This window comes from Haliaeetus leucocephalus, unplaced genomic scaffold, assembly GCF_000737465.1.
Source record: "Haliaeetus leucocephalus isolate CR32 unplaced genomic scaffold, Haliaeetus_leucocephalus-4.0 Scaffold866, whole genome shotgun sequence".
NCBI lineage: Eukaryota > Metazoa > Chordata > Aves > Accipitriformes > Accipitridae > Haliaeetus > Haliaeetus leucocephalus.
In genome coordinates this window covers 2,215,497-2,238,294 of record NW_010973302.1, presented here as the reverse complement: position 1 = coordinate 2,238,294, position 22,798 = coordinate 2,215,497, and the positions used below count along the sequence as shown (strand labels likewise).

Here is a 22,798-nt window from a genome sequence, read left to right as displayed (position 1 = left end):
GGAGGATGGGAAAGGGAGGATTATGGTTTGCCATCTGCCCTGATGTTCAATATTGTAAATAATAATACAAAAGTTAATGATCCACAAGTCCCTTAACAGAGAGGTTTTTGCCCTGCTGCCGAAGCACCTCGCCTGTGCCTTGCTGCGTCACGGGCAAAGCAGACTTTTCTCCTGAGTCACTGCCAAGTGGGGCAGAACGGAATTTAAGGCTGCAAGGCACCCAGGAGAGCCCTGGAGCCATGCCCTCCTGCTGACAGCACCCATTGAGCGGCTCTTCCCAGCACCAACAAGCACGGTGGTTTGCACAGGCACATTTATGATGGCTAAATAACTCCACAGATAGCCACCTGTTAATCACGGGGTATGTGGGATCCTGCTGTGGTAGGCATAATGCCAGTGGATTCACAAAAATACAGCAGTGACCCCAGTTCAGCCCACGACTGTGTACCCAGGGCAAATTAATGAAGAGAAGTTTGTTTGCTTTAGTGCAGATCTGGAAGGGGATGCTGTTAGCATCCATGCACAGTGGCTGCAAGGAGAGTCCTCTGGTTTTTTGCTGCAAGAGTCTCTTTATATTATCTCTGTGGAGTTATCTGTAGTAGTGGTTTAAAAAAAAAATAGGGAAAAGAAATTACGGAAAAAATGACATCCAAACCCTGAATTGTGCTGTCTGGTATGACCTCTTTTAATTTAAGGTAGAGTTTTTATTTTGCTCTTTTTACTTGGGAAAAGCAAAGTTTGGGAAAGCTTTAATTTTACTAATAGATGGCTTGTGAGAGCCGAAGGGTAGTTATTGGACTGTTTCAAAGTAAGCTGCTTAACCATTCACATGCTGTATCTATAAATGTAAATATTCTTGGGGAAGCCAGGACTGAAGCTCGTGCTGTTTTTTCATTCATATGTGTTTTTGTCCTCTTCAGGAACATCCAGTAATACTGGACCATGTTATTTCTTTGAACAATATGAATGAGGTTGGCAATAAGCCCCCTGTAAAGGGGGAAAAGTAGAAGTGTGCTTGCTTTATGAAGAAAAATATACAGATATTTGTCCCAACCTCCACCTTGTTCTTAGTTGACGTTTGTGTGTTCACCTTTGATTTTTCAAAGGTGCATGTCACTGTCTGTGGTTTCTGCTAAAGTCTTTTTGTAAGTTTTTCTTAAGCTGTGTGGAAGAACCTTGGATATTTGATACTATATCTTAATCTTCATTACTGAATTCCTAGTTGTTAGGTGGTTCATGCTATTGTATTGGGGGTATTGTGGGTTTTCTGCCGTGCCTTCCCTCTGGCTGCAGTCCCATTGGAAGGATGCCCCTGGAGAAGTGCTCTTGACCCAGGAGCAATGAAAACTTCCCGGGGTCAGCTGTGAGTATTGCCATTTCTGAAATAGCTTGGGGGATTAAAAACCAGTAATAATAAAGATGGATTTGCTTACTTCCAGCTTGCCATGAAGACTGTTGCAACCACCAAACAGCCCAGACTAAACTAATATAGCTAATTTTTAAGCATTTTTTTTTCTTAATTTAATGGAAAAATTATACTCTTAAATTAATGAAAGATTGTACTCTGTCCACGCTGTCGGTGTAACTCCTGTGCAGACCAGCATCGCTTCTCGCTGTGCTGGAGCATCCACTGAATACATCACCCGGAGTTCGCTGGGAGAGCCTTTGGCTGGCATCGAGGGCTTTCAAACAGCAAAACAAAACCTGCCTCTTCTAATTTAATGTTGGTTTTAATCTGCATCTGTAGCAGCAGCCTGCTAAAATCTAAATCAAATCAGAAGGTGGGGATTGAATTTATTAAGCTTCTGCTTAAGCTGGGTGGAATAATGCAAGAAGCTTCGAGAGCATTGAATCACTTTGGTTTTATTGAGAGTCTGGTTTAAAAAACAAAACAGATTTTTTTAGTTGTTTTTCTTGAGAGGCTGAGCGTGCGGAGCTATTTCCGATTAATGCTAACACATCATTCAAAGGTGTCCTTGAGGATTAAAGAAATGCTTTTCTTTCTGTCCTCCTGGATGGAGACACTGGAATGTTGGGAGGTTAAGTGATCTGCCCAGGGTTGTGTCTCCTGACCCTGATGTCAGGCTAATCCTCTGCTTTGAGAGGGACCCACCTGCCCTTTCCCTTTATAACAAGCTCCTCCAGAAGATCAAGAGGTTGTTAAAGCTAACAAAGTCAGGACATGTCATATAAAGTGGAATGCTAGAGGTGAGATTATGGATGTAGAGGTTCACAGAGATGCTGTCTTTCTGCCCGGGTGGGTACCTGCTTGGGGGCATGGTTTTGGTGACCTAGTGGCTCTCATCTATATGAATTTAATTGGCAAACGTGTGGCATATGAACCTGCTTTGGAGGAAGCCGGTTGCAGAAGTTGGAGGCAGGGAAGGCAGGCAACATGAGCGTGGTGCTCCAACGTGCCCCCACCATGGGCTGCCTCCAAGCCTCGTCAGGTTTTAATTAAAGCTCGCCTTGTAAAGATCTAAGAATGACAAAGTGCTTTTATTTCAGCGCTGTATGGTTTGACATATTTGGGATTTATGGATGAAAAGGAAGATTTGGATGTGGGTTTATGTAGCAGCCTGCCCTGCCTGGAGGGTGTTTGTCTCTGCTGGACCACGGGAAGGAGGGGAGGATGGTGAAAATACACAAGAAAAAAAAATGGTGGTCCCTTTTTGGATGTGTGTGTACATGCACGCATGAGAAGACAGCATTATAGATGCTTGGGGAAATACATTCATAGCAGCCTATTCTAACAGCCCGCAGCTATTTAGCAGGACGGGAAGCACTTGGTGCGGGGAGTGCTTGTGCTGGAGCAGCAATCACATTTGGGATCTCCCAGCTGGGGAATGAGTTACCCCCAGGGCTTCTGAGACCTTGCAGACACCTATGTCTTCTTGCCTTCTGTATTGCATGGTCCTTTGCATGTGTGTGTATACACAGAGTCTTGGAAAATCAGGGTTTTTTTAATTAAAAATCTGTAGTTTTTTGGGTGGCTGATGGGAAGTCTTTCACCACCAGGTTCTAAGTCCATCCCTGGGCGGTGGATGCTGAGAGCTGCTGCCCTCCAGCAGCGCTTCAGTGGTGCAGAGCCTCACATCTCGCTCAGGTGTTGGGTGGCTTCTGGCCATGGTTGACGATGAATTGCTGAGAGGGGCTGCTGTGACCTCTTACTGCTACTGGAGGTGGACTCAAATTTCATCCACCAAAGCGTGCACAAGCACCACTGTGGTTTTTGGGTTTCTTTGGGGTCAACGTGCCCCTCTCTGCATCCATCTGTCCAGGCAGGTCCATGGCTCAGCCCAGCCCCATGTGCAGGTGGAGAGTTTGCAGGACTCCAGCCAAGACCAGCAACATCTTGTTTTTGAGGCTGCCTTGAGCCAGGTACATCCTGATCCCCGGCTATTTCGGGCATTTCTAGAGCATGTTTGATCTCTCCTCTGCCAGGAGAGAGCTGGCACTGGATGAAACTGTGGCAGTGGGGATAAAAAGGCAGGCAAGGCGCTTTGTGGGGGTGGCAAGAGCCGCAGCAATGGTCTGTAAAGCTCTTCCCGTAGTGTTGGAGCCTGGAGAAACTGGGGCGAGGTGTGGGGATGAGGAAGGCTGAGTGATGCATCGCCATCTCGCCAGCTGCACCTACTCCTTCTTTCATGGTCCAGCCAAAGATGGGGTTCCTGGCCATGCTGCAGGGATGTTTCATCTCTTGCAATGCTGCTTGCTGGAGGGGACAGGGGAGATTGGGCTGGGGGTCCCGAACCGGCCCCTTCCTCATGGCAGGGAAAGCATTGAAGGCTTGTGAGGTGCTAGAGGTGGTGTGCTGAGAGAAGTTTATTTATTTATTTATTTATTTTCCGCTCCCTGATAAAAACTGCTTTTCTGGCAGTACATTTGTGTAGCTCCATTAACATCTAAAGGCTCCCACTGCTGTAGCTATTGAGCAGCTCTAAAAATAATTACAGGCGATACATACAAAAATCTATGGCTCTTGAGCTGCAGAGCAGGCTGTTAGATGGCTGCTGCTGCTGCTTTAACTCTTGGGTCACTATGAGCATTATTTGGCTATTGTGTGCTGGAGATTTGGTTTTAAGATGAGGGCTAAAAACGTCTTTGGTGCTACAGTGCTGGTGTTGCTTCGGTTTGCTGGGATTTCCCCCCAGCCCCTTGTGTTTGTGTAAGAATAAGTTTTATATAGCTCTTATTTCAATCAACAGGAAGAGTTAAGGGAGACATGACCCCAAAAATGCCAATAAATAAGTGATCGTTGAAGGGTTCCTGTTGACTCTGTTGGCTGGCAGAGTCCAGCATCAGGCTAGCTTTATGGGTCCATGTCCAGCAACAAAAGCTTGACTCAAGGTGACTCCCTGCAGAGATGGAGCAATTTTGGATTCTTCATTCTCAGGACCTTGCCCTGGAAGCCCCATGAGCAGGGAAACTGGTACCTTCTCTGGCAAAACGTAGAGGGTGAGGGAAACCTGTGTATGGAGGTTGCAGTGTTACTGGCAATGCGTTTGTCCCAACTCCTGAGAGCAAGTACTGGAGGTCTCAGCACAGCAACAGTTACTTGTTTGGCACAGGGGATGCTTTTACGCAGCCTGGGCAGAGTATTTATCTCTGCATCATAAAAGCAAATTAAATCTCATTAGCAAGAGGTGTTGTGGCTCTGAGTAACGCCATAATCTCATTATGCGTGAGCAGTGCTACTTGCTCTTGGATTTTGTCCCTTTATGGACGTTGCCTGGGCTGTGCAGGTCCATTTTGGGGATTTTCTCTCAAAGGTTTAAGGGTGGCCTGAACTTTGGAGATGCTACAAAGGTTAAATGTTGCATCTAAATGTTTTTCTGGAACCTTGAAGCCTGTTTGCAGGTTTGCTTCTAAGTGAAGAAGTTGGCTTTGGTGTCTTCTGTTGCCATCTTAGCACCATGGCAGTGGGTTTGGGTTAAGGCTTGCTCTGTGGGGAGCAATCTATCGTTGTTTTGTGCAAAAGAAGTATGCTTTGGTGTACAGTCTGCTGGGGGGGGCGGAATTCCGTTATTTCATAAAAGCTTCTAGAAGGCTGGGTTTTTTTTCCCCAGGAAAATTAAATTTCACATTTACCTTGAGTCTGTACTCCACTTGGTTAGATTGATAACAAGTCGGTGTACACCTTATCCAGGAGAAGCCTGATTGAAAGTCTGATTGAAAATCAGAGTTCTAGTCTATAATTTACCCCAAAATCTAAAATTAGAATATTTTTGGGGGGGGACACGGATGACACAGGACTGAAATAAATGGTTTAGCTGCACTGACTTTACAATGAGTGTGAGATTGTATCCATGGTGAATTAATTTATTTATGATTTAATTTCCTGAGGTTTCTGTGTGTTTAAGTTTTTTCTTTCCTTTTTTTTTTTTCTTTTCCACTCTCCAGTATACTAGGGTTTGGATTCCTGACCCTGATGAAGTTTGGAGATCAGCAGAAATTATCAAGGATTACAAAGAGGGAGATAAAAGCCTCCATCTGAAACTTGAAGATGAAACTGTAAGCTTTTGAATGTCGTTATTCTTTTCAGTAATTTAAAGTTTTGAATTAATGTGTGAAGAAGACTGAGCCATTTCGTACTTTTTAAGGAAGTATTTTAAAATGTGTTTTATGGCCTTAGCACTTCCAGTTTTTCCCTGCCTGCTCACTCCCCAAATACTTGTGTTAAAGTAGGTTGAGAGAAAAGCCCTTGACCCCTCTCATCTCTTTTCATTCTCTGGCAAAGTTGTAATAGTCTGTGATATCAGAATGAGGTTGGTTTTTTTTTTTTTTTTTTTTTATAGCAGCAGTATGTTAGAAATATCAGTTTATGGTTTTTTGCTGCTGAACAAATTGGAAAGAGCGCGGCTGGTGGCATCTACTCAATCTTGGGTACCGATGGAAAAATCACACAGAGTGCAGAAGTGACTGCTGTGCAACAGCTTTCTCCGTGCCTTAGTTTTTCTCTTTAAGTGTAATCTTACGTAAATCCCTTTTTTCCTCTGTGTTTTTAAAAAAACAAAAAAAGCTCTAAAAGACAAAAATGAGAAACTCCTTTAAATGTAGATGTTTTTTAGCAAGTGCTGCTTTCAAATGCACGAACAGTCCAGGCTCACGGCATGTGTGCAGGCAGTGATAAATCATTCCCAAAGCAGGACAGAGGCTGGGGAAGAGCAGCTGCTTTCTGTCCTGCACAAAAAGCTCATGGGGTGGGACATTGGGTAACAGTGGGGGATTGCAGATGAAGTTAACAGTGGCATTTACATCAGCTGCAAAATTTGGGTGGTTTATGGGAAGGGAGCAGCCATGCTACGTACCCGCCCCGAGGTGTGTTTCCCATGTGTGGTGCCTGGTGTAGCAGGAAGAATAGATACATTTTTCATGAAGAATTCCACCTAAACTAGCTTTCTTCACTGAGCAGGTAGGGTTTCCTTGATTGTCTAGAGGGTGATCTGCTCTGTTGCTTAGAAGAATTAATAGAGGCCACTTTCTCCAAATTGAAAATGCTCTGAGGAGGGTGAGTAATTCACGTCCCCTGCCAGCCAACCATTTCTATACTGCAGGGAATATTTTCACCATATTACTTAATGGGAAGATGGAGAACAGGAATGAGACACGCTTGATTAGGCTGTTCATCAAAACAATTCTTCTTTCAGAGCACTGCAAGCACGGGCCGTTTGCAGTATGTGAATGTGCCAGGTTTGCAAACAAAGTCATTTGCGTTCAAATCTGCACCCAGTGCCTGGTGCTGTTGGCTTTTCCTGGGTCAGCCCCGGCTGCGTTTGTTGTCCTCCCCAATTTGCTTTTCCAGCACAGGGCAGCTTTCTGAGGAGGATAAAGGATGGATGATGCTCCTCTTCGAGCTGAGATGCTTTTTTCCCCTCCATGGTGATAAATCTGGGTGAGGAGATGCCACCTCACTGTCCCTTGGAAGCACCAGGCATGTTTGTGTAGGACCATGAGTCACTCTGTCCTTTGCTGCTTGGTGGGCTCCCTGCCCCATAGCCCTGTAGTTGGACCTTCTGGACTTACCATCCTGTGTCTATTAGTCTCTATTCCAAGTCATACCAATCGTCCTTTGAACATATCTTTTTCTCTAATGACATGATGCTTTGTGCTCATGGTGCGAGCATGATGCTCATGTCGGGCGCGTTTCCACCATTCCAGTCATTCCATGCAGCAATTTGTCCCTGCCTCCCAGGGGCATCGGATACCACAAGGATTACCCTCGTTGCAGGTTTTTTACGTGCTTTCTCTTTTGCTCCTGAGGCGAGAAGGTAGAAACCTTGGAGAAACCAAGCAGCAATGCTCAAGCCTTTGCCAGAAACTGGTGATGGGTGTGAAAAGCACTACAGGCTTCAGTTCTGGGGCAGGTTTTGTGAGCGGTGCTATTGGGTGCCCAGCAGAGATGGGTGCCTGGGTGCAGGTGGGTGCCCACCTCATCCACAGTAGCACCTTCCTCACGCTTGTTGTGCTCAGGCTGCCAAAATACATTTGTATGTATTGCTGAGTGCTGCAACCTCCGTCCTATTCTGGTTGAGATCTTCAGCAGTTTTAGTACTTGGGGGAGTGTGGGGGGTGGGGAGACTTTTTTTTTCTCCCTCTTTAATCTGGATATTTCCCTGGAAACCAAAGGGGCTAATAAGTCCTGCAAGGTCTAGCCTTTTTGTACAGCTGAGTTTAGGGTCAGCAACATTAAAGTACAAGGAGATTAAAGGATTACTAGGTGTTGTAGATGGTATCTTAACAAGCGTGTCCCTGTCATGGTGAAACACAGGAACATCTCATTTTGGGGTTGTGCAAGAGGCTGCTCCTTAGTGTGGGTGCTCCCAGAGACCCCTCTTTCATGCTCTTCTGTATGAAACCCTGCCTGGACCCAAGTCGCATTGGGCTGAAAAGCTTTAGTGAAGGGGAACAGCGCACATGTGCGTCAGACGGAGATACTGAGCATTCGTATCTTTGGGGGTTTCGAAGCTGTTGAAAGCCTTTTGTTCCTGACAGCCAACATGCATTACCCAACTGTTTAGTGCTTCTCTTTTGTCCTTGTGCTTTAAGTGATTTTTCATGGATTTTGTAGTTTCTGGCTGTACTCTGTATGCAAGAGTACTCCCTCTGAATGAAGAGCTGATTTTTAAATATCACAAGGGATCCCTGGTGTGTTTGCCATTAAGATGTGAGACTGAGTTCAAACTCTTGAAAATTGGCATTGGCAATGTGGAATTAGAGTACAAAACAAGCCTGAGGTTGTCAGATGTGCTGTGTAAGCCTGTCCTTGTGCACTTGGGTCAGCTTTTCTTGTGCTGTTTGCACAGGCAGCGATCCAGTGCCAATGCAATGGTAGTGATGCCCTTTTGTTTGCAAACTGGGATTCCTTGCTTCTGCTGGGAGCTGAGCATTGTGGACCCCTTCCTGAGATGCCCTGTGGGAAGCAACATCACAGGCAACTTTTTTTCCTCCACTGCAAAGGAAAAAAATTACACTTTTTCTTTAGTTGGTGGCCCTGCTGCTCATTTGGGGATGAGTCAAAAATAGTTAGCATATGGGCAGCCATATGCTTCAACGGCATAACCTGGCTCTTCAGATATTGAAGCAGCAGGGGCTCTGTACTTCTCCATGGCCTTCTCTGCCTGAAGGGGTGTAAGTTTTGAGTATAAAAGTAACTTGAATTAAAAATGAGTTGAGAAATGACGGATGGGAAGAATATAGTCTAGTTTGAAATGAGGCTGCTCTTCAAAGAGCATGAAGATGCTTAGATCAGATGAAGCTGTGGTTTTCTATATGGTACCTGTTACTGCTTGGAGCTGGCTAAAGGCTATTTGCCACCAAGGCTGGCCTGAAAACAACTTGGGTATGCTCAGGTTGGTGCTTGTGGACCACCAGTGTTCCTCAGGACCAGCTGTTGACCAGCTCAAAGCCATTTACCAAAGGGGTGACCTGTCACCTGGTAGTGTGTCATCCAGGTTCCTGTAGCATTTAACATAAAGGGGCTTTCGTTCAGAGCAGGATGCGTAAGTATTTTATAGTATCAGGATGGAGATATGCTTGGATAAGTTATAAGACATTAAAGGAGCTGTTGTTTTCTGTGTTCTCGTGTTCCTTGTGCGCGTCTCTTCAGCTCTACGAATATCCTGTTGATCTCCAAGGAAATGAGCTGCCTTTCCTGCGCAATCCAGATATCCTGGTGGGAGAGAATGACCTGACAGCCCTGAGCTACCTGCACGAGCCCGCGGTCCTCCACAACCTCAAAGTCAGGTTCCTCGAGTCCAACCACATCTACACATACTGTGGTGAGTGTCCAGGCCACATGTTCAGCTCCTGGAGAGCGGTGGGTTAGAGCATGTTCACACAGAAACACCCTGAGACCACAAGCCAGAGGCTGTGGCATGAGGGGAAGGTCCAGGGCTTGTGAATTTGGAGCGGGTGGGAGACGCAAGTGTGTGCCAACAAGCTTTAGGTTGCAAAACCAGAGGTGGTTTTTGAGGGTTGGTGCACTGTGAACTTCCTGAGCTCATGGTCTATGTATGTAACTCTTGGTGGAAATGTCTTGTCAGATGAGTTTGAGGCCAACTTTGTTTGTGCTTGGCAGTCTATGCGGAAAAAAGTAGGAGCTAGCAAACCACTGGGGAACAGCAGCGTGCCAGAAAGATGCGATCCAACTGAGAAATGTCCATAGCGGGTTTTCCTGTTGAAAGACCGCAAGAAAAGCCTTGCAGCACTGTTTCCTGCCTTTTCTTGATGACTTTGGGGGTCATCGAACTCGTAAATTCAAAGCAGAAGGATGGCAGGTGTGAACTTGGGTTTGTCATTCCCAGGAATTGTGGCCTGCCAAAACCATTCAAGACAGCAGTTACCTGTGAATGGATGACAACAAACTACAACCTAAAAACAAAGGAAGAAGGCAATTCAGCCATTTTTATTCAGTTGTGCTGGAGAATATTGAATGTTGAACCATCTTGCTGGCACTCAAGATGACCTTGCTAGCAGTGATGCAGACTAGCGATTCTCCAAGTGATGAGTCACAAGATTTTGGCGAAATGCAGGGGACTGTTTGTGTGGCAGGGTTAAGGCTGATATGTACAGCTACGATTAAGCGTTGCAACTTTTGCTGAGGAAATGGTTGGCAGGAGGAGACTCTTCTTTAGAGTAACACCCTTGAAATATGTGGCCTTAGCAGCTGGTAATAGTGGTGACTTTTTCTTTAAATATTTTAATGATGTGTAATGTGAGACTACTGGCATAACTTGCAGCCTTTTGCAGCTGCATGTGTGCTCCCAGTCAGCTGCAAGCCTGCTCTCATCCAAAATCAGTGAGGTTTCATTAGTGCAGTGTCTCATGAAGGTTTATGATAATCTTGAGCACAGCATCGTGCTAGTGAAGATACATGGGTTTAGGCTTAGCAGGTGTAGGTTTAGCTACAAAACAATGCATGGGTGCAACGTACCTTGTGCTTTGGTTATAAAGTATTTGAGAAGGGGAGAAAAGTACTTATTTGGCAGCCAGTGCTGAGGCAACTACAGCCCTTCAGCTTGGTTTGCATCGTGGCTGTGGGCATGTTTTTGGCAACTAAGGTAAAAAGATGCGTGACCCTAACAGAACCAAGAAGCAAACAGATAGGAGCAGGGCATGGTGAGGTGAAGCTGTTGGGTTAATATCCCACAGAGGCAGGTAACGTGACTTAGCTGGCCTTTGCCTTTCGTTGCGGGTCAAGTCATGTACGCTGGCGTTTGCTGCAGGCTGAGAGTTCCTGTGCTTTGCTGTAATTTGAGTGTGCCCGAGCCCTGAATCGGCTGGGCTGGGAGCACAGCACCCACTCCCACCATCCACGTGCTCTGTGGAGCTCCTTACAATAACAATTTAAACCTGCAAAACCTGAAGGTACTTTGGAGGTGGAATTTGTCAGTGCTTCAGTTTTGCAGGGGGCAGACCAGCTCCCTCGAGCACACAGGTAGCACCACACGTGGCTTTGCCTCTTGTTAATTCCTGGGCTCACTGCCTCCTGTGGGCAGGCACGGCATTCCTAGAGTTGGAGAGGAAAGAGATATTAAAGCTTTAATGCAGACTCTGGCATTCCTTGCCTGTGATTTATGCATTTCATTCTGATTTGAGTACCTTCTTTGTTATGAGCTTTAACTTAGAATTTAAGCCAGGGAAAAATCCGGGATACTTGTTTGGGTCTAGCAGAGCTTTGGTTGCATAGGAGTTGTTTTTCTGAAGTGATGGCTCAGGAACTGTTTAGCTCTTCTCACTCCTCCTGCAAATTCTGGCTTCACACAGTGAAGATTATATATTTACTTTTCTCACCAGTTTAGTGTGCCTGTAGCTGTATGGGAGCTTATTGCCTTGCTATCAAAGCATAGCGCTTTGAAGGAGATGCTGAGATAAGAATTAGGAGTCCTTCTCCATTCCCTTCTCATCCTTTTTTTTCCCTCCAAGCATCATGTTTAAAAAAATTGATCAAAACAACTAATGCAAGCCCTGAAAAGCCTGAAGTATTAACTCTGTGCTTGGTGTGTAACGTATCTGTCTATTTATCTGTTCTAAGGTATTGTACTTGTTGCCATCAATCCATATGAGCAGCTGCCAATCTACGAACAAGATGTCATCTATGCGTACAGTGGCCAAAACATGGGGGATATGGATCCTCACATCTTTGCGGTGGCAGAGGAAGCCTATAAGCAAATGGCCAGGTGAGTGGGTGCTCAGTCAATGGGGTCGGATCTAACTGTCATATCAAAAGCAGGCAAATATGCAATTAAATATTGCAAATACACAACTGGAAGTGAAGTTGTGGAAGAGAGTGTGAAAATTCCAGATTTTCCTCTCTGCTGAGAATATGGGGTCTTCTGTCATGCTTTTATATCCCCATGTTGGTATGAAATCTCCCCATCATGGTGGTCATCTTCACCAGTGGGTGCTGTAGCTCTGCCCTCTTCTGTGAGATGCAAGACTTGGTTCCTGCAGCAGCCTCCCTTGCACGGTGCAGAACTTCTTCATACTGAAATCTCTTTGAGGTCAGGTATTTCTAATTAATTCTGCTCACTGACTTGACCCTGTTATTGGCTGCCAAGACTGCTGGGCAGACTGGGCTGATGGGGATCTCTGTGGTCCTCAGGAACTCACGGGTTTGGTGCAACTGTGGTTCAGATGGAGATCCTTCTCCTGTTGCTGCTTGGATGAGTTTCCTGGAAGAAATTCAAACCACTCTGCAAATGTCATGTTTAATAGCTCGGAGGAAACCACACTTCAGATAATTTGGTGAGATAATCAGGCTAAACTCAGAAGCTGATGTTAGTCGTCTTTATGGAGACGCTGTGATTTTGAGTTAGGAGGTGACCGGCAGATATTTGGAGGTATTTATGGGTCCTTCAAAGCAGTGTCTTTGCCAGATGAACGTGGTATGAGTTTTACTTTATTTCTGTGTGTGTTGTGTTGCTGAAGACGCAGGATTTTGTTCTTACCAGATAAGCCATGACCTAAAAGAGATCTTGAGAGGAAGCCGAAAGTTGTTGTACTGGGGATCATTTTATTATAGTTGTCTGGGCTTGCACAGTGTGTTTAGATTTGCTTGTGGATTAGCTGTGATTTTTATACAGCCCTGGCTTTTAATAGCAAGAGTAAGCACTGAACCATTTACCAAGGGTTGCAGTCTGTTTTCTGCTGTGTCTTGGCTTTAAGTAGTGAGTGAGGATGTGTTTCTAATCGAAGATGAGACAGATTTCAGTCCAGAAATGCATCTGGAGGAGCACTGCCATGGATGGAGATCAGATGGATTGTACCCAAACTGACTCCAGCCTGCAATTCAGACCTCCTGCAAGTGCTTGTGCTTTGGGCAAAACCCCTTTGAGAAGAATTTAGAAATTTGGGGAGCTGCCTTGAGAAAGAGGAAGGCTTAGGACTGTGTCCTTGTACGTGAATCCAGGCCTGAGCAGCAAGCTGCACCGTTCTTTTTAGAAGATGTCAGGGTTTTGCTGACCAATGTGGACAGGACCATGGATTTTCCTGGGCACACATCTAAAATATAAGGCAATGACTTGCTTTTCTCCTGAAGTCTGTGCTGGGAGGACTTGGTGCTTTCCCACATCCTTGCATATTTTTTGCAGGCAGTGGGCTAACTGACAGCTCTAGCCAGGGATGCTCGACTCTGTGCTTTCCCCCTTATCAGGGTAAATCTCCTTTTGACAGCTACCCATCTAATTTATAACTGCTGGCTGTGGATGGTAGGGAGTGCTCGGTTTGCTGGGGGACATGGAAATAGCCACCTTCAAAGCTCTTAAACGAGATGCTCACTGTTCAGCGCTGCTCTGGTACTTTCTGTCTTGGGCTGGTATTATGGTAATTGCAGGCTTTGGTACAAAAGAGGGATTCAAATGGGGCTGAGAGGAGATTGTAACATGGATTATAGGAATCCGCCTGGTTATTTGAAATGTGCCTTAAAATGTAGCACACCATATTTTAAATCTGAAAGCTTCTGGGTGGACATTGTGTTCTCCGCAGTTTGATCTGGGCTTTTCCCTCCGCAGTGCTGCAGGGAGAGTGGTGAAGCTCCTTAAGCAGGGTGTGTGGATGGTGTCTTATGTGTGATGGATGGTAGTGCGTTAGACAAAACTTCTTTTTGGCTTTTTTTTTTTTTTTTAAACTGAATTACTGACTCTGTGAGATACCTTGTATCTGCAGCTCTGCTTTAGGCAATGGGGGTGCACATGAGTGTGGTGGGACATGGGTACTTGGGTAGCTCAGCCATCAGGATGGAGGTCTGTGAGCGTGTTAAACCTAAACCGGTGTGGAAAACCACCACTCTTCTTGCAGTGTCTTAGCTTTTAAAAGATTGCATTATGTCTGGTGCATCCTATAGACCAGGAATAAAACTCAAACCTGCAATCTCAGAAGGTCAAATCTGCAATGTGACTGAGAACAGGAAACCACTCTCTGGCTAGCCTTCTGGGTTTCTTTATTTATCTATGTAAGTGTGTGCTTGTGTATGTATATGTATATATAGGCTTATATATTTTTTAAAACAATGGAATTATTCATTCTGAAACCAAATTAAGTGCAAATCACATCATAGAAAAGTGAGAATAATAATGCAGATGTGCATTCTGTTTGAATTTCTCTGGTTTTCTCTCAACAAGAGTGTCCTCAATGTAACTAAGAAAATGAAATGGGTAAAACAAGCTTTCTCTGTGGAAGACTGCTTGGAAACAGCTGATGTTATCTGCAACATCACTGAGCAAAAAGGTGCTGAGTACATAACTTGCTGGAGCCACTGAGCAGTCGTTGCTGTGTGAGTTTGTCCATGTTCGGTGGAGCTTCATCGCCCAAGTTTCGTGATGAGTGGTTTCATTTTCCTGCTTTTATATGTGTCCATGGGATAATATTCGTGCCATTTGTGTGGCAGAGCAGAACTTTACTAGCTGACTCTCAGTAAACTGCTTCCTTGAGATTGGACACTGCACTGGGGTAATAAACCCTTCAAAAAAAAGCATTGCTGACATGGGGCTTGAGACTTTTTTGGGGCTACAGGCAAATAGTGCAAACTTTGAGCAAGAGTGTGAGTGAGCTGATGGTGCTAGCTTTTCCCTTGCTGCGGGGTTTCAAGTTGCAGCGGTCCTCTGAGGGCAAACTTTTTATCCTTTTCATGAAGACCTGGATGAGGAAGGCTGCAAGGTGCGTCATGTTTTTATAGGACAAAGAGAGTAAGGACATAATCAGGAAACATGAAGTCACCTTGAATAGCTCTTCTCCAGTGCAGAAGGCAAGGTCATATATAGATATTAAAAAAAATATAAAAAATATAATAAATTTACACACATATACAATATATTTAATATAAAATGCATAATATATGCATGTAATAAATATGTATATGTATATTTTAACTTTATTAGTGGCCCAGAGCACACTGGGAAGACTGGAAGTGGAGGTGACTGAATGGGATTGAGTAGATAGCAAGGAAAAAGGGCACAAAATGTAAGATTTCTCTGTTAAATGAGAAAAGTTGGAGGCAACTAGATTTTTAATTCTCTGGGCTTCTAGTATACCGTTGCCATGTAGAGACAGGGTTCCAGGCAGAACTTAAGACATTTGCTGGTGTACAAGTGTTAGTGATGTTGTCCTGTGCTTTCTCACTTGCCTCAAGCCAATAGAGTCCATGAGATGGGACTGGAGGCATCTTCACAGGTGGCTGTAAAGCTCTGCTGGATCCTGTGTCCGGTGTTGTCCTGTCATCAGGAAATGCCAATTTAAAAGGAAAAAAAGTTGTGGGTGGGCTGGACAAGGGGCTGCAGAAGGTGAATAACAATATCCGATGCCTTTTTTTGGGGACAAAATAGTTCACAAAGCATCTGAATATCTACTATGATTTGGGCGTGCATTAAAACTCCCCTTTAAATGAAAGCTTTTCCCAAAGAGGATGCTTTGCAGACAGTTCTTTGCAGCACTTGCATGTAAAACAGCTTAAAAAAAGGCAAGTGATTAAAATTCGTATGTGACAGCCTCTAATTTTTACAGTGACCAGCTCTTTAGAAACTCCCTGCATACCCAGTGCGAGACTAAGCACACTTGGTTCATTGAAACAATATTGTTTTAGGCAAAACACACAGCATGGAGTTAATTCGCTCCAAGTGCTGCTACTGGCAGCGGTGGAGTCAAGTGTTGGGGTTGGTGGAAGGATGGATTGTTTAGTGATTGCTGAGGCTGTGGGGTTCGAAGCAATTTGTGCTTTGGGACACACATTATCTGCAGGGCAATGCAACCATGTCCTCCTCTGGTCTTGGTGTCCGTCCTCCTGATAGTACCTGGCGAGGTGTGTGGGGTGTTGGTGCCTTTTACACCTTTGGGTGTTGCAGAAGGCATTTGCGCTCCTGAAAGCGGACTGAAAGCTTTGGGGGAACATCCAGGATCGCCTGGAGAGCCAGCACAGCCGCCGGTGCCCTGGCTGATTGCTTCTTGCTTTTCTTATAGAGGAACAAAAGATCCCTTGTGTGCCCAAATCCCAGCGGTAGCTCTAATTTCCTTGTGTGTCATTGCTCTGGGCAGAAGCCTGGAGTCTAGCAAAAATTCCCCTTGAAACTTTATATCTGCTGAAGTCAGCCCAACCAGCAGCTTTCCACACAGGAGCAGGGATTGTTTCTCACTTCTCACCCTAACCCATGTTCCTCTTGATGAATATGCACCATCAGTTGTTTCCAGCTCCGTGGAGGTGGCCGAATTTTGCACAGTGACAGTGCAACACCAGCTTCCCATTCCCAGCCTTTGGGAGCTGTAGTTAGATATTAGTTAGATAGTTAGCTATTTCCCTTTGTGTCTCCAGCCCCATTTTTCTTCTCCCCAGCTATCCTTGACCAGCTCAGCTTGACGGTGCAGTCACTGTGTGGTCTCCAGATGCTGAATTGAGTCTATTAGGAAAATCACTGCAGTGTGCTACAGTAACGAATATATTTGTGTGGTTTTTCTGTCTTTGGCCCCTGTCTCTTCTTCCTTTTGTATGGGTTGGGTTCACTCTGGGCACAGGACAGGACTTGCTAGTCCAAGTAACGTTTCTTAATGGCTTTTTTTTAAAAAAAAAAAAGAATCATGCATCATACTTAATAAAATGGAATATTGAACAGCCCTAGGTGATAGAGGTATGTGGTATGAATAGCATTGCTGTGGGCAATGGGGCAGGAGAATGGGCCCTCCAAAGGTTGTCCAGCAACTTTCAAAAACGGGGAGCAGGGAGTGACGTGGTCTTTGCTCAAATTGTAAATCAAATCGCAAAAGCATCGTAAACTCCTTGCTCTATATTCTGTGTGTTTTCCAGTTAGTACATCTGGATCTTGCAACGATAGCAACATTATATCATGTGTGTGGGCCTTTTAATTAGCATGACATAGCAGCAGTCCATGTCAGCTAATAAACACAAAATAAGTGCAATGTTCAAACCGTACAGTGAAAAACATCTCCAGTAATAAAGGACTTGCAAAAGTCTACTAGGAAGTGCATGGACTGGGTGAAGTGCCATGCTCTTTATTCACTTGTGCATCCATCAGGCTGATGCTTTCACAGATGTATGATGTCTGCAAAGCTGTTCCATGTAGCCAGACAAAAATATCTTGATCTGATCCATGTATAACTGCTAAATTGGAAATGCAGAACATTTTAACGTTCTGCCAGGAGCATGAAGGAGCTCTGCAAACCTTAACTGACCCTTGCAATGTTGATGGGAAGGCAAGTGTTCTGGTAACCTGTTGATTAGACTGGCATTTCCTCCTTCCCGGTGTGAGGATCTCCTCGCAGTGTTGTTGATAGTTCTTGCAGAAGAAATAAAATAAGAAATGCAAGAGTGATTTGGTGGATGAGTTCAGCTTCTGTGTATCTGGGCCGCCGGTCTTGCCTGCAGCTCAGTGGGTACCGGATAACCCCCAGTGTCTGCAATTCAAACCAGGGTCAGCATCTACGGTGTGATTCTGAATTTATAAGTTATATGGAAATAGCATGTGTTCCCTTTTCAGCCCCACTGCCGGCATGGTGTTTCTGGCACTAGATGCTCGAACACCTGGACTGTAGATGGGTAACTCTATTTAGTAGTGGCTTTCCATTTTTGTTTGAAGCTAATGCACCCAGGTCTTGCATTGCACTCTCAAAAGCATATGTCCGAGTGTAAAAAATCACTGCTTGCCTACACTAATAGGCAACACAAGTGATCTCTGTCTTGCAGGGATACAGGTGCCGGTGGGGCTGTACATGGCCACGACTGCTCTCTCTCTTGCTGTGGGGTGTGATGCTGGGGCTGGAAAAGAGCAGAAATTGCAGCATTGACCTTACCCATAGTCTAATAGAAGCAGGGAGGGGTATGGGCGCAGTGGGGGACGTCCTTTGATAGCACTTCAAATTTCAAGCTTTACAAGAGGATTTAAAACCATACAATGAGAGAGCAGGTAGGAGTTAAAAGAGAGATTAACCCCTGACAGAGATGCAAGAGGAATTAGACTGGCACAACAAATAAGGCTGAAGGCTGTGTTATATTAAAGGCAGGGAAGGGTTTAGGTCTCCTGGTGAATGAGGCTGGGTCGGGGGTTTGCAGCGAGCTGTGGGGCTGATCTGTGCTGCAGCTCAGCAGGGCTTTTGCAGCAGGTGCCATCTCAAAAACTAAAGCTCTGGTCTAAAAAAAGGGTCAGAAGAAAAAAACCCACTCAACATCCTTGAATTTGGGAAGGGGAGAAACTGAAGGGGATCTCTTCTGTTTAGAGTTAAAAGTGGGATAGGGAGGAGGGGAGAAGGTTTTGGAAGAGCTATCCAGTAAGCATGCCAATGGTGGTGTTAGACCTCAGGGTTTGCAAAAGCAGCTAGATGTAACTTTTCCAGAGGTGATGTAAAAAAAAAAAAAAAAAAAGGGAGAGACTCCAGGTAATGTTTCCCAAGGACTGGAGGAGAGGAGAGGCCCTCCAGTCTTACTTGCCCTGCTGTGGCAGAGGACAGAGATGCTCTGAGGATAAGTGGTCAACGAAATGATGCTTTTTTTTTTCTTTTTTAAGTTTCGTTTTTTGTTTCTTTTGGGCAATTTGGGCTGAGAATGATGCTATTTGCTCACAGCTTTAATCATAAACGAGACAGCCCTTATAGAAAAATCATAAATACTCATAATGGGACAGCACTGGCATGGGAGAGCTTAAGGTACAGAAAGATCAGTGCCTGACTAAGAGTAATGATTGAGCGTGTGAAATATCATTGACTTGGAAGGAGTCATAATAGGCTACTTCAGACAAGTTGTTACTGCTGTGATGCAGGAGAACTGTTTGAGCTCTAAGGTGTGAAAGCTGTGACACCACATATCATTAAACATTGAAAATGGTGTTTACGAGCATCGTAATTACATCAGAACACAAAGACTTGCGATTGCCCTTGCCCATCTCCCAGCCACTGCTTGCTGTCCCACATCATCAGTGAAGTTCTGGAGACCTGAGGATGGAAAACTTGCAGTGTGTGCCCAAAAGTCAACGGTCCCACTGATTTCTGAAAATCTCTTTCTGGGGTTTTCCTAATGTATATCAACTGTAATTAATTAGATTGTAGTGTAGGAGTTTTACAAGCATCAGTGGCTGATGGTGGTTGAGGTGATGAAGTCTGTAGGAAGGACCTTCTTTCTGGGACTGGGTGTTTTCCATGGGGTGGAAGAACAACTGACTTGTCCTCCTGGTGCCCACAGAGCTGAACTGCTGGGGGTAGCATTTCACAAGCTTGGGGAGAAGAAAACTGGCATGATTCTTGCCCTTATGTGATGCTTTTTGGGAGGACACGGTACAAAGCCTTCTCCATCTGCAGGGCTGCAGTGCTCCACAGGGGCCAGCTCCTTGCGGGTGGCTTGGGTCGGAGCCAGGGATGCTCTGTGGTGCGATCCCAGCGCAGAAAAGAGCATCAGGGTGCCAGAGAGCTGATAAAATTGGCCGGGTGCGTGTTTCGCTCTCGTTAGAAATGGCATACAAAAGAATTGCTGACCTCGTTTTAGTGTGGCTGAGGAGCTGTGTTCTTCCCCAATGGGGTATGCAAAGCATAAATCCTGGGAGAAGGTCGTCCTTCCTGCTTGCCCTCAGGAATTGGTGGAAAGACTGGAGACAGCTCAGCATTTTGCAGAAACTTTGAGTATGCAGAATTTTCTTTGCTATTGAAGGGGCATTTCCAGCCGGCTGCACAAAGCAGTCCGGAGAGAAAGTACCTTAATGAGCTGGGACCAGTGGGACTCCCACTGCTCTCACAGGAGGAGTAACTCAACTCAGCACCGCATAAAAGAGCTCTGACCTCTGCAAAGACATCTTAATTTGCACAGTGGTATTTGATCTCAGCGTTAGAAACGTCAGATTGATATGCGTGTTAAATAGTGTTGTACAGAGGGAAGGTAACGCTTTGTGCGGCTGGTGACCGCCGCAGAAGATAAGGTTAATTTGCACCTTACCTGTTCTTTGAGCATCGTGCTGCACGCTCATCCTCTTCCATTCAGGGCCAAACTGACTTTGGACAGGGCCAAACAAAAGAAAGCTGACTTTGGAAAAATTCTGACTGTGATTTAGGTCTGAAGAACCCCTCCTTTCAAGCAGTGTTGGTGAAGGCTAAGGATCTTGGATGTATACATGTGCACTGAGATGTCCCCTGTCTCTTCTTGACAGACAGAGATTCAAGCCCATATTTTTCTCTCTGGCTTCTTGCTAAAACCCAGGTGTGTGTGAGCAAATCGTCTCTGAAGCTGCGCAGGATGGACCTGGTGGGTACATCATCCTTGATGCATCTTCTTGAGTAAGACCCTGGATGTGCTGTGCATAATCTAACATCCCCCAGAGACACCTGCAACAGCTGAGTGATGTTGCACCAGAATTTGGGCTTGCTGAAGTGGGATATTGGTGTTTTCTTTCTCTAGTTCGTTGCATTAAGGTGCAATGTTATCTTTACAGTTGCAATGGTACCAGGATGGGTAAGCTCTGGGATGGTTCTGGCCAACGTGTATTTTGGAGCTGTGGTGTGGCCCATGTGGGTGTAGGTTGTTGGTGAAAAAATTCATTCTCCTCTGCCATCAGTATAAGCCACCCTATAAAAAGAATTATCTACCGGGGGGGGGAAGAAGTTGTATAGGGTAATCTATGCTATTTATGAAAGATACAGTGTAAAAAGGATCCAGATGAATATATAACACTTGAAAAGCCATCCTTATGTTGCTGCTGGCTTCAACAGCTGCAGCATAAAACATGCATTTGCAGCAGACATTTGATAATGCAAACAGAAAGCATGCCTTTAAACACTCTTGTTTGACTGGACACTAAATAATCTCTCCTTGAGTTTCTTTGAGGGAGAAGTCCAACTACCCCAAAGTTGTGTTTTCGTATTGGCTTTGGCGACACCAGGCGTGGTATTCTAAAAACCCAAATTAAAGCCAATGAGTAAAACAAGCTACTGCTTCTCTCAGCAGCGATGCTGCTCCAAGTTCCAGTTATCCCACTGAAATGGGAACGATTCCTGGCTTCGGAGGCCATTTCAGAGGCAGCTCTTCTCCACGTTACAACGCTGCAACACTCTGATTTTTATCTTCACAGTGTGCAACTTCTGTTTATTCATTTGAAGGCAGAATTAGACAAGTCTCAGGTTTTTTTCATCGCTGTCATTAGCACTTGAGGGGATGCAATTCAGTGGTAATCAAATCATTGCATTTTTATATATTGCTAACAACACAATGCAATAGCTATGCTCATTTTTAGCCTGCACAGCACTGTCAGTACAGAAGCGTATTAGAGGCTGTAGTGCATCAGGGCTTTATGGGTGTTCTCTTTGTGGTCAGGCTAAATTCAAACTACAGTACTTAAAGCATTTTTAATCTTCAGATTGCTTTATGAACACTAATCCTCCAAGCATCCTGAAAGAAGTAGGTTAAATATGATTTCCATGGTGGAGAGACTCATTGACTTGTTCCACAACGCTGAGAATTAGTGTCAGATCTAGGATTAGAGCTGGCGTGACCCCTGATAATTATTCACAGGGTCTGGCTCTGCCTTCGTTTGCTTCAGATATTTTCCTCTCTCAGAGGAGCTGCGGTTTTAGTGCAACTGGTTTTGCTCTCACTGCGGAGATGAGGATGAAGTTGTGCAGTAGTTTGCTTAAGCTGCTGGTGCTACTGATGGTTTTCTGAAGAAATGACTATGAAAACAAGTCCTATAAGTTCTAGGTCCCTTCTCATGGCTTTACATTACTGCTTTTAAAGAAAGCTGACTTTGGAAAAATTCTGACTGTGATTTAGGTCTGAAGAACCCCTCCTTTCAAGCAGTGTTGGTGAAGGCTAAGGATCTTGGCTGTATACATGTGCACTGAGATGTCCCCTGTCTCTTCTTGACAGACAGAGGGGTGGTGGGAACCATCAGTGTCCTTGGGATCAACCCCTTCATTATTGCCATGGCTTGACTATCCCCTTTCCTGCAGTGAAGAGTTTCCAGGCATGTTCATCCCTGATTTAACCAGATAAATTGATAGGAAATCATATATTACAATGACTAATGATATTCCCAGGCTGAGAACTGCATACGGAAACACTGAGCAGTGTCTCACCTCTGATTGTTCTGATCGATGCAACAAAAATGGGTGCAACTTTTAGTACAGTTGGAGAGCTCTGTCCAGATGGGCAGGCTTGAAGTTTGGACGTTTCTACATGCCTTTCCCAGGCTGTTTGGATGCACTTCTGAGGGTAGCGGTGTTCTCTGCATTGCTGTAGGTGTAGGACTGACTGCTTAAACAAGCAGGGAAATCTGTTGCCTCGATGCAAAGGCTAGTGATTAGCAGCTAGTCCTAATCAGTGCAGATATCTGTTTGAAGTGCCCTTTCTCTTTGTAGACAACTGACTTTTTTTTTTTTTTTTTGCCTCAGGCAGCACCTTTAGATTTGCCTTTATAAAGAAAAAAAACCAAACTGATACCTACTAGACTTTCAGACTAGATATAAAGAAGAAATGTTTTACGATGAGGGTGGTGAGACACTGGAAGAGGTTTCCCAGAGAGGTGGTAGATGCCCCATCCCTGGGAACATTCCAGGTCAGGTTGGACGGGGCTCTGAGCAACCTGATCTGGTGGAAGATGTCCCTGCTCATGGCAGGGGGTTGGACTAGATGACCTTTAGAGGTCCCTTCCAACCCAAAGTATTCTATGATTCTGTGATATTTTTCACATATTGTGAAAACTTCAGTGACTACCTTATTTGTTTTGCTGGGCTGGGTGCCTCACCCATCTCTTGCTGTGTGTGTGGCCAAGGGTGAGAGTCTTGACGGGTATTGCTCATAACGTAACAAATGTCTGCAAAA

At 45.0% G+C, this 22,798-nt stretch overlaps 1 protein-coding gene across 1 annotated transcript in view; it reads left to right on the top strand.

Annotated features, from left to right (window-relative positions):
• The first annotated feature begins 363 nt into the window (after positions 1–363).
• The window catches only part of MYO5B (myosin VB), a 122,954-nt gene continuing 100,519 nt past the window's right edge, over positions 364–22,798 (top strand). The window contains exons 1-5 of the mRNA XM_010583079.1: positions 364–381; positions 921–989; positions 5,404–5,514; positions 9,110–9,281; positions 11,537–11,681. Coding sequence (XP_010581381.1) covers positions 364–381; positions 921–989; positions 5,404–5,514; positions 9,110–9,281; positions 11,537–11,681 — 515 coding nt within the window. The remainder of the gene's footprint in view (positions 382–920; positions 990–5,403; positions 5,515–9,109; positions 9,282–11,536; positions 11,682–22,798) is intronic.